Raw genomic sequence first — 12,032 nt, 5'->3', positions numbered from 1 at the left:
CACTATGGAGAACAATATGGAGGTTCCTTAAAAAACTAAAAATAGAATTACCATATGACCCAGCAATCCCACTACTGGGCATATACCCAGAGAAAACTGTAATTCAAAAAGACACATGCACCCGAATGTTCATTGCAGCACTATTTACAATAGCCAGGTCATGGAAGCAACCTAAATGCCCATCAACAGACGAATGGATAAAGAAGTTGTGGTACATATATACAATGGAATATTACTCAGCCATAAAAAGGAACGAAATTGAGTCATTTGTTGAGACGTGGATGGATCTAGAGACTGTCATACAGAGTGAAGTAAGTCAGAAAGAGAAAAACAAATATCGTATATTAATGCATGTATGTGGAACCTAGAAAAATGGTACAGATGAGCCAGTTTGCAGGGCAGAAGTTGAGACGCAGATGTAGAGAATGGACATATGGACACCAAGGGGGGAAAACGGCGGTGAGGTGGGGATGGTGGTGTGCTGCATTGGGCGATTGGGATTGACATGTATACACTGATGTGTATAAAACTGATGCCTAATAAGAACCTGCAGTATAAAAAAACAAACAAAACAACTAATACTAAACTTTCATTGGGTTATTTGTATGGAAATATGTTAATATAAATGTTTCAGACATTACATGAAGTTTCTAAAAATCTTATATTTGTATTTGTATGGAAATATGTATGGAAATATGTTAATATAAATGTTTCAGACATTACATGAAATTTCTAAAAATCTTATATTTGTATTTGTATGGAAATATGTATGGAAATATGTTAATATAAATGTTTCAGACATAACAGGAAACTTCTAAAAATCTTATATGTTCTGGTATAATGTTATAAGTAATAATCCTAGTTATTACTTTAAAATGTATATCTCAGGAATAACTAATTTTCTTGTCAACTGCATTATTATGAACTTTCATCAAATCTTTAACGATGGTCATTTTTAAGTCTTTTGTCATTTACAGACAGTTCTGGGTGTACTCTGATGATTTTGCAAATATGTTCCTATAAAAGGGTTTCATCTTCAAGAAATTCATGGAAAAGACTCTGACAAGTACAGGTTTCTGGTAACTGACTGTACTGCTGAACTGAATGAATAAGCATTTTCAGAACTCTAATGAAAAACTGATGAACTCATAAAAGTGCTACAATATCCACACAGAGACGCCACTGCTGGACCTCATGAACGACGCGCTTATCATCGCCAAGCTGAAAGGATTTGATGTATTCAATGCGCTAGATTTGATGGAAAATAAGACATTCTTAGAAAAACTCAAGTTTGGCATAGGCGATGGCAATTTACAGTATTACTTGTACAACTGGAGGTGTCCAGGGACACAGTCCGAAAAGGTTGGACTCGTATTACAGTAGATGGATATTTCTATTTCTAGAAAAAAAAAAAAAAAAAAGAAACTGGAAAATGAGGAGAAAAACTCAAAGTCAGTTGCAGAAAGGAAATAATGAAGAACAAAGATTAAATTAATTAAATCAAAGACAAAAAAGCGATATAAAAAGTCAATAAAACCAAAAGCCAATTCTTTGAGAAAATTAATAAAATTGATAAACTGCTAGCCAGATTGATCAGGATGAAAAAAAAAAAAAAAAAAAGTTACTACTGACAATAGATTCAAGGTTTCCTTCCTGTCTCGCTGGCTTTAGCCAAGGAAGGGTCCCCCTGCACCCATTCATATTCAACTACTAGTATTCCGAAATCTCGCCTTTGAGAGATCATTCCACCTCCCCACAAAATGCCCTTAAAGAAAGCAGAATAACCAATTTAAAATCATATGTCTATCTATTATCTAATCACTTCCTTCTTCGACATGTGAAGAATTAGCATTCTTACCCCCATTACTCGCTTCCCCTAGCTTCAAAACAAAATTATTACTGTTTTAGTCAATAGTGTATGTATTTTTGAAAGTCTATTTTAAATATCAGCAAGTTTTCCCCATTTGTCATTACAGCAGCAGTGTTCTTAGAAGTAACTCTTTAAAGCTAAAAAAAAAAAAGCAAAAATTATAGCTAACCATTTACACAAATTTTTTAAAATAATTTTATTTTAACTTATTTATTTAACAAACATACATATAGTGTTACAATATGCCAGGCAATACTGCTCTTAAGTGCTTACATATATTAACTCATTCAATCATCATCATAACCCCAGGCATTAAGTACTATTATTACCTCCATTTTACAGGTGAGGAAATTGAGGCATGGAGAAGTTGGTACCTGTCCAAAGTCACACTACTAATTGGTACAGAAGCCAGATTCAAACCCAGACACTCTATTTCCAGAGTCCAACTCGGAAGCAGTATACTAAACTACGTAGGGACTTCCCTGGTGGCCCAGTGGTTAAGACTCCTCCTTCCAATGCAGGGGATGCGGGTTCGATCCCTGGTCCGGGAGCTAAGATCTCACATGCTGCGGGGCAATTAAGCCTGCATGCCACAACTACTGAGCCCACGCACCACAACTACAGAGCCCGCGCTCTCTAGAGCCCACACACCAAAACTAGAGAGAAGCCCGGGCCACAATGAAAGATCCCACGTGCCACAACAAAGATCCCACGTGCCGCAACTAAGACCCAATGCAACCAAATAAATAAATAAATATTTCAGAAAAATAAATAAATAAACTGCCTATCCAATTTGTTGAAAACTCTTTAAAATTGTTAGTCCAGGGACTTCCCTGGCGGTCCAGTGGTTAAGAGTTCGCCTTCTGATGCAGGGGGTGTGGGTTCGATCCCTGGTTGGGGAACTAAGATCCTACACGCCTTGCGGCCAAAAACCAAAACATAAAACAGAAGCAATATTGTAACAAATTCAATAAAGACTTTAAAAATAAATAAATAAATTTTTAAAATAATAAATGAAATAAAATTGTTAGTCCAAAATGAGACTCCACAAAATGTTGCATTTTGTGGGAGCCTTCTTAGAGGGGAAATATACTATTACAAAGTTTAAATTATAAGGCATTAGATCAATTATAAGACCTCCATAAAAGAAATCATGTTTTCAAAAGAAGGATATTTGGCTTAGTTCATATGATATTATCAAATCAAAATGGGTTTTCAAAGGAAAAACATGTAAATGTTTAAATGTTTAAAAACGATTTAGTTTTTAAAATTTCAATCGTTAAATATATAAATCAATAAAAATATGAAATTTAGGTTTTACAGAAACCAAGATTATAAACAGATATAAGTCAAAAACCAATATTTGCTTATAAATTGTATACTAACAAAATACAGGAATGTTATAAGGAATTTATTAGAAATATTTATTATTAATAAACACTATAAAAGTTGAAATTACAAATTTCAAATTGACATTCTATTTCCCAGTACATTGCTTTTTTTTAATAACCTTTGACATATAAGATATAACTTTATTATGAGATTAGAAAAGAAGCTACATTTCACATTCTTCTAGTAAATTATTCTAGACTTAGCTAAATTTTTTAAAAACAATTTCATTGTGCATATGACAACTTGGATAAATTTGGGGATATTTTCATAGGAGAAATATCTCTATGTCTTTCTATCTCCCATTTCTAAACTGTGAAAAGAGAAATGAATTTACAAACAATAAGTAAAAATCTAGTTGTAGTTCTCGTCCTGTCACTAAGTAACTGTGTGACCTTGACTAAGTTATTCCACTCTGGGGTTCAGTGTCCATGTCTATAAAATAAGGAATTCCAACTAGATAATATCCACAAATCTGTATGGTAGTTCTAAAACTTTTAAAATTCTACTTTTAAAAAGTTTCAAAGGTTAAATCTCACCTCATCTGAAGAATCTAGTTGTCCCAATGTTCCTGTTGCACCTGCAAAACCTTTGGAAAGGAGAAAAAAGGTTGCCCTTCATAATTGTTATATATTGCTTTACTTTAAAATTATTTTGAGACATAACAATAACAAAAAACTAAGTTTTGTTAAGACAACTCATTCTAACAGTTATTTTGGCAGAATTCAACATTTATCTTTAATAAATTTGAGCCTAATAGGCTTATACTTCAATAGGAAATCTCCAGTGAAAACCCAGATTTAATAATCACACACATGGTGTTTCAGAAGGATTGCTTTCTTTTACTTTTAAACCATGGTTTACTAAAATATTGAACTACTAAACTTTAGGGCTACTCTTAAATAGCAACTGCTATATTTTTCATGAATTAGAACCAGAACCTCTGATAAACTAACCGAATTCCGCTTAAGAAAAATGAAATATCGTCTTTGACCGACTCTATCCTTTCTTGCTTCCAAATTTTTACTACTTTTACTACTTTCTTACAAAGAATGACACAGCACTTAAATTTCTTCAATGAGTAATGTTTGAAGGGTTTTTTGTTTTAGTACAGAAAAGTTATCCTTGTTCAAATTAAATATTTAAACAAACCTTGAACTGCCAGAGTGCTAGTGCCAGCAGATGGTTCTTGTATACCATATACAAGTTTATCCTCAGGATATGTAAGTCCAGAGCTCTTCAAAGCTATAAGGTATTTTTCATGACTTTTCCTTGCATAAGCATTTTCTCCAAGACCTAATATTTAAAATAAATTTAAAATCAGAAAAAATATTCCATTCAAAACATAAGTACAGCCATCTCAATAACTAATGTATACACATATAAAATAGATGAATATTCTAATGGAAGGGAAACCCTAGAATGAATAATATAAGATAGCTTCAGACAACATTTTTGTGCTCATGTTTGGCATTAACAATCTCAGAATGCACAGCATGTTTATAACAAATAATGAAATCCACTAACTGGGCATCTAGAATATGCCAGAGATTACATACAAAATACAGGGGGTGCAAAGATTAATAAGACATGATTCCTGCCTTCAAGGAACTTAAAATTACTGTAAAGAAAGGCAGATAATATGGTAAATGACAATTATGTAGCAGACTTCACCATCTGGTTTAACAACTGTGCTCTCATAATACCGTACAGCCAGACTTACCCAAAGCAGTTTTTGGAAAGGCTTCCTAGAGAAGATAATGCCTGAGTGGAATTTTCAAACAGTAACTGAGATGACTAATTTCTGTTTTACCAAGCATAAAATGTTTTTATAATCACATTTAAGGATAAAAGTATAATTTCTACGGAAGTATCAGTTAAAACAAATTTATTCCAAAATTTTGAGAAGTTTAGGTTCTAGAATTAAACAATCCTAGGTCTTTCACTTTAGCATTTGGGCATATTAATGCCAATTTTGTCTTTTGTTTTTTAATATATTATGGAAAATAGAATAACAATAAAATAAAAATACTGACATTTGAAAGTTCTTTAAAAGGAAAAATTATTCTCTGTCTGAAAGCCAAGTTACCATGTCATTTGCCACCTCTTAAGCAGATTATATATCTTTAATTAAGGTTTCAATCTCTCTGATTATAAAAATATATAGTAAATGAGTTTCTTTAGTATTTGTTGAGCTTTTCTCAATTTCCTCTCTTTGCTAGCCTCAGTAATTGCAATAGATTAGTTTTGTTTTTTAAACCTCTGCCCAATGTCTGTCTGGGATAGTTTAAAAAAAAAACAAAAAACAAAAAAACCTTCAGCACAGATTAAACAGATAGGAATACATCTATCCTTCAATTCAAGTCCAAAACTAAAAACAACCACAGTTAGTCTATAAAGAATAAAGGACTCCTAGGGGTCCTATGTAAGAAATGACTAAATGTCTCCTGAATAATAAAGGCCATGTATTTATCTCAATAATAATACATGAAATTTTTGTAATACTTTTAATTAACAAAATACACTTCATCAACCCCTTACAACAAGCCTGAGAAAAATGAACATATTATCACCATTTTTATAAGTGAGGAAACTGAGGCTTACAAAGATATAATAACCAGTGAGTAAGCAAGCAGTGATTAGAAATGAACCTAGACTACAAATTTTAAACTTCTGAATCAAACCTAATGTAATTTCCATCACTACAAGTTAGCTAAAGATTTCTGTTGTTTTGTTTTTCAATTTCAAGAAATAAGAATTTAAAAGAATTGCAGAACGAAAAGAAGACAATTACCATAAATCATTCTCAAGGAATACATTCTTACAATGATTAAGAACAACTTGCTGTTCTTTTTCCCAACAGTTGATAGTTTCTGAATAAAGAACCATATTCTAGGTTGAAGAAATAACAGACTTTCAGGTATAATTCTGATATCTCTCTAGCATCATCACCAAAACTCAAACACAAGTGACCATCATTTTATCCTAGGTTGCTGCACTTGAGCTTCTGTTCTTGCCTCTTCCCATCTATTCTTCGCAAAATAACAAGCCATCTTTTTAAAGCACATATCTGATCATGTCACTCTTCAGATTAAAATATATCCATGACTTCCCACTACATTCAGGATAAGATATAAAACCTTAAATAGCTAACAAGGGCCTACCTAATCTAGATCTAGCCTAATGTGGTAGCCTTATTTGGGCCACTATCCCCCTACATTCATTTCATTTCAACCACGATAGCCTTTTTTAGTACCTTTTAAAAAAGTAAGCTCACTCTCACCCATAAATATTTCCACATGCTGGTCCCTCTGCATGGAATCTAGGAGGTGCCTAAGTGTTATGTTCTTTATAAATATTTATCATGTTTGGGGTTCAATAAGCATCCTGAATCTATAAACCAATGTTTTTCATCCAATTTGGGGAATTTTAGTCATGATTTTTTCAAATGTTTTTTTCTGCCCCATTCCCACTCTCCTGTCCTCCTGGGAGTCCAATTACATGTACATTAGGTCATCTGATTCTATCTAACAGGTCCCTGAGGCTCTGTTGTGTCTTCTCTCTGTTCTCTAGATTGAATAATGTATTAATCTGTCTTCAAATTCACTAAGTCTTTCTTCTATCCTCTCCAAACTGCTGCTAAGTCCATCCAGTGAACTTGTCAATTGCATTCTACAGTAATTGTCAGTTCTAGAATTATTTTTTGTTTACATTTCTTCACTAAGATTCCTGATCTCTTCACTCATTAACATATTTTCCTTTACTTATTTGAACATATTTTCCTTTAATTTCTTCAACATATTTATAATAGTTGCTTTAAAGTCTTTAACTGCTAAATCTAACATCTAGGCCATTTCAAGGTCAATTTCTATTACTGTCCTTTTTCTTGGACATTCTAATGACATGTTATCAAAGATTCTGGATTCTGTTACCTTCCTTTGAAGAGTATTAATTTTAATTCTACAAGACATTCAATAAACAGCCTGATCACCTAGAACTCATAAAGACTTGGTTTTATACTTTGTAAGGGGCAGATTTATAGAAAGCCTGAGATTCTTAAAAAAGCCCTGTAAATTAACAGCAGTAATCTCCAAACTCTGTCAGGGTTCTAGGCTTCATTAAGGCTGACCTAGAGTAGAACTTACTCTCAGGTGTGGTCTTCTGGTGTGTCAACTTGATGCCTAGGGTACTGGTAAGGTCTCTCTAGTCTGGTTGAGGTGATACTCCAATGTCTCCCAACACTGCCTAACCTTTATCTTTAAAAGCTGCTTTTAACCCCATAGCAGTAACCCCACAGCACTCTCTAATAAGCCTTAGGTAGTCTCATCCTGTACATGTGTATCTCAGTTCTCAGCCAAGCACTTTTAGGGGTCCCTCATACATGTACCCCACAAACTCTTGCTATTCTGCCTCAAAGATTCCAGTTTCCAACTGTTTCAGCTGCCCTAAACTGTGACCTCTGCCTCCTTAACTCGGCTGGACCACCACGCTCTGCTTCAATACCAGCCCTCTATACTACACTCAGGAAGTTATCCCCAGACAGAGATTCAGAGAATTGTGAGGCTCATCTCATACTTTTCCTTTCTCTCAAAGATTTACAGTCTTGTATTGCCTGCTGTCTAATGTCTGAAGACAACTGCCTCACATTTTTTCCAGTTTTATGTTATTTATGACATAAGGGCTAGTCCAGTAGTCAGAAGGAGAAAATGTTATCTACCCGGAATCTAACTCCACCCCGTTACCACCCAACTCGCCACATCCTCTAGCTAAATGACTTTCTCTCAGTGTTTTACTTCAAATGTCACTTCCTCAGTGAAGCTTTCCCACCTCCTCCATCAATGAAATCAGGTCTCCCTTTTATAAACACTTGTCCTATCCCTTCACAGTTATTTACTACAGTTTATACTTACACAATTTTTTGGTTTGGAGACTTTGTTAATGTCATCTCACTCATTAGACCATAAGCTTTATAAGGGCAGAGATAGGAGTACCTGGCTTACTACGTACCTTCCCTACTCCAAGCTCTAATACCTAGCCCAAAGCCAAGCACACAGTGGGTGCTTAATGAGCACTCACTAAAGAAATAAATACATCAGATAAGACTATCTCTAAATAATACATGGTTAACAGTACACATAAAAACTTCACCACTCTAAAGAAAGAAGATACACTTCAATTTTCAAAACATGCTGTTCATGAGCCAGCATAAAGAACACTATCTAAACTATTTATAAGATTTTTAAATAATTGATATATTTACCATACTATAAATTTGAACTTAAACTAAAGGTTTAAAAACTAAATTATTTTATATAACAGTACAAATATACTTAATAATTCCAAGTTTTATAACTTAAACTCTACGTCACTATAAAATCCTAGGCCACACAACACAAACGTTTAGAGTAACAAAAATGAAGACACAAAAGCGGCTGCTGTTATTGTCTGGAGAAGGGGAAGTGGAACATAATTACGAATATGTCAGACCAAATTTAGGAAACCTGGGTTCTAGTCCCAACTCTAAAATCAGTGAGTTGTGAGGTCTTGAACTGGTCATTTAATTTTTCTGGGGTTCAATTTCTTCATCCATAAACTAAGAAGTATTCTTAATAACTTCCAGCTTTAGCATTCTATTTAAAAAAATCTACATTTTACTTTTAAGTTCTAAAATACACAACTTTTTAATTATTTTAGTAATATAAGTAAATTTTAACTTTCTTCTCTTCTAAATTTTACTCACCAGAAGTCAGATCTTTGTAGCTTTGTTGGTTTGTCAAAACCTGAGTAAGAACAGACCGCATTGCTCCTCCCATTTTAGTTAGATCTTCTAAAAAGGAAATTTGAGGTTCCAAAAGCTGAAGGACTTTGTTAAGGTCTTTTTCTGATGGTACATCAGCTGCTAAAAAAAATATAATCAACGTTCTTTAAAATATTTGCTAAGAACAATATTTTTATTCTTTAAAATTATGATGACTTAGATGACAGTATTTTATAATCAAAAAGTTAATATAAGAATTCTCTTTAGAAAGCAGGCACCCACCAAGCACCCAGCCTAGGATAGACTTGTTTAGGAAGTCAGTCCTCTGAGAAAAGATTGATGGGGAAAGAGATGACTTCATAAGGTATTAAGCACTTAATTTGTGTAAGAAGCATTCAATTTAGGGTCCTAAACTTCCAGATATATATATGTGATCATAAGATCATCTCAAAATTAGATAAACAGTGTTTAAGAAAAAAGTTAAGATCACTCTCTAAAATAAAACAGGAGAAATGAAATATATTGAGATAGCATAAGAATATTAGGACAAAATTAAACCTGTGTAGCAAATAACCCATCCACTATCATATTCCAAAAATACAGATTCATATTAGCTAGAGGTCAAAGCAACTAAAATGAAAAATATGGATGTTTTTACTAAAACAATTTTAAAATACAAGGCGAGATATGCTGCTAGAGGGGGAGAGAAGAAACCTGGACAGCAACTAAAAAAGAATATTTAAGAGGAAAAGAAAAAAAGATGTTTTAGAGAAACTGAGGTCTAAAAGGAAGAAGTGAATAGAGAGATTTAGAGTTTAGCCATAACTGGTTAAAAGAAGAATACATATAACGGAGCTAACAGGGGGCCTGTGTGCCCAGGAAAGGGGTCATCAAGTTCATTCAATATTTATTCAGTATCTACTACACAACAGGCACTGAGAAGCAGAACTAAATAAGACAGTTCCTACCCCCAAGGAACTCACAACCTAGTTCAAAGATAACCTGTGAATGAAATTCTAGATAACTGAGTCATGGGACCCAAGCCAAAAAACCTTACTTTCTCAGTGGAAAACCAATACCATATATTATTCTTCTTTATATTCTCCCCAATGACTTATGTAGTAACATAGTAGATATTTAATTAGCATTTGTTCTTGATTTCCAAGGGCTCTAACACTGGTCTAAGGATGGTAGGGTGAAATGGGAAATGGAATTCAAGGCAACTGTCAAACCACAAGATTATCTGAGCTTCCATATCTCAGATTAGATGATTTCAAGTCCTTTCTTTAATTTTAAACAGTGATCTCTGCAGAAAGTAATGCAGAGATTTTGCATAGACAGAAGAAATTAATGCTGAGCACAAGTGGTAATATAGAGAGGAAGACTTCATGAACCTAAGTTCAGGAAACTCATCTTAAGACAAAAAAAGTACTTCCATTCATTCCTTTATGTTTTCAGATAATGGTAACATAATTATCAAAGCTATGTACGTATGTCATCTACCACTTACAACTGCTAAATGTCACCAAGGAAAAAATAAATATAATACACTCATATGAATTACTCTTTGATTAAACTAATGGTAAGCTTTATGGTTCTCACAATAAATGATTTCTACCTACTACTTTTCTAAAATAGAACACTTGTAGTACAAAATGTAAACATCCAAAAAATCTGTTAACTAGCATATGAGAAATAAAATGGAAGGCAATTTCAATAATCCAGCTGGTCTCCACTTCCTTCATTCCAAAGAGAGAGCAGTTTGGGACTAAATCAAAATAGTATTTCTTTCTATACTTTAAGACATACTCTGAGAGGAACAGAAGTACTTGACAAAAGATTGTATATTTTGCTTAAAATGTAAAAGTGAAGAACTATAAGTATTTGCTCACAATGCAAATAACATGATAGTTCTAGAAATGATGAAGATACTATATTTCTTCACACTTTTAGGACGGAAAATAGAAGATAAACATGTGTGCCATAGTTTCAAATTGGATTTAAGATTTATAGAATTAAATAATTTAAAAGCTCTAAAAGTAATGCAAATGCAGTCCCTTAAATGATAAAAATGCAAATATCACTAAAAAGGTAAAAGACATCATAAAAAGTTAATAAATTCGTTTCATACCACTAATTGATATCTGTAATTCACAATGTCAGACTGAGAACTTTAATAAATGTTATCTAAATACAAATATTTAACTAACGCATATTAATCAAGATTGTGACTAAATCTTAAAAGGTAAGAAGAATATCTGTAATTTGCATGGTTTTTTTCTCTTTTCAATACTATTAGGATGCTTACACCCATGCATTCTACCGGTAATATGGGAGTGAGCAATTTGACCCTCTCATAAGTTATTATATATGGAGGGGAATAAAAATGCATAGACCTCTACAAAAAAGAGGCGGGGGAGGGGAGAGAAAGATATTGGTGAAATTTTTATCTTCTAAAAATCTAAGTTAAAGTCAAACATTCCCAGGACTTCTTAATTATGCTCTATTATAACATAATCACAAATAAAGTCACTTTAATCCCATAAAATAATTATTTCCTCATCTGCAAAAGGCCAAATAAGGTTGATCAGAAACATTTAAGATCCCAGCGGCAGAGATTGCCAAACTGTGCCTACTAGAAGTATCAATGAGGTTATATAATTGATATTTAGTGTGTTTTTATTTAGTCTCTGTATTTCATAGTCATTACATAAAAAGTGTTAAGCAAAAAAATGGTATCTGAAAAAATTCACCTCATTATTAGTGCTAAACTTTGCTGAGAACTTAAAAAGCGTACTAACGAAAAGTGGATTAAACATACCTGGTTCATTATAGCCTTCTCTTAAGTACTGAATAAGACAAAAAATAAATCTTGGAAGAACAAATTCAGACATCATCAGTAAGTCTTTGGGGACACAGGGAATATTTGAACTTGATTTAATTTGATGCCTTTTGCAAAACCTGTAATATGAAAAAGAAAAGAATTAATGGCGATGTCGAATCTGCTAAGAATCT

The 12,032-nt window shown here is 33.1% G+C and overlaps 1 protein-coding gene across 6 annotated transcripts in view; it reads right to left on the bottom strand.

Moving 5' to 3' along the window:
• Nucleotides 1-12,032, bottom strand: part of UBR3 (ubiquitin protein ligase E3 component n-recognin 3) — a 246,998-nt gene that overhangs the window by 182,445 nt on the left and 52,521 nt on the right. For 4 of the 6 annotated variants that reach the window (XM_028166733.2, XM_007183256.2, XM_007183257.2 and 1 more), the window contains exons 2-5: nt 11,839-11,978; nt 9,000-9,158; nt 4,412-4,555; nt 3,799-3,848 (exon numbers count right to left, since the gene is read on the bottom strand). In XM_028166733.2, coding sequence (XP_028022534.2) covers nt 3,799-3,848; nt 4,412-4,555; nt 9,000-9,158; nt 11,839-11,978 — 493 coding nt within the window. The remainder of the gene's footprint in view (nt 1-3,798; nt 3,849-4,411; nt 4,556-8,999; nt 9,159-11,838; nt 11,979-12,032) is intronic. The other 2 variants (XM_057551190.1, XM_057551193.1) reach the window with 1 other exon arrangement.

Source organism: Balaenoptera acutorostrata, chromosome 8 (assembly GCF_949987535.1).
Source record: "Balaenoptera acutorostrata chromosome 8, mBalAcu1.1, whole genome shotgun sequence".
Taxonomy (NCBI): Eukaryota; Metazoa; Chordata; class Mammalia; order Artiodactyla; family Balaenopteridae; genus Balaenoptera; species Balaenoptera acutorostrata.
This window is presented reverse-complemented; position numbering and strand designations above follow the sequence as displayed.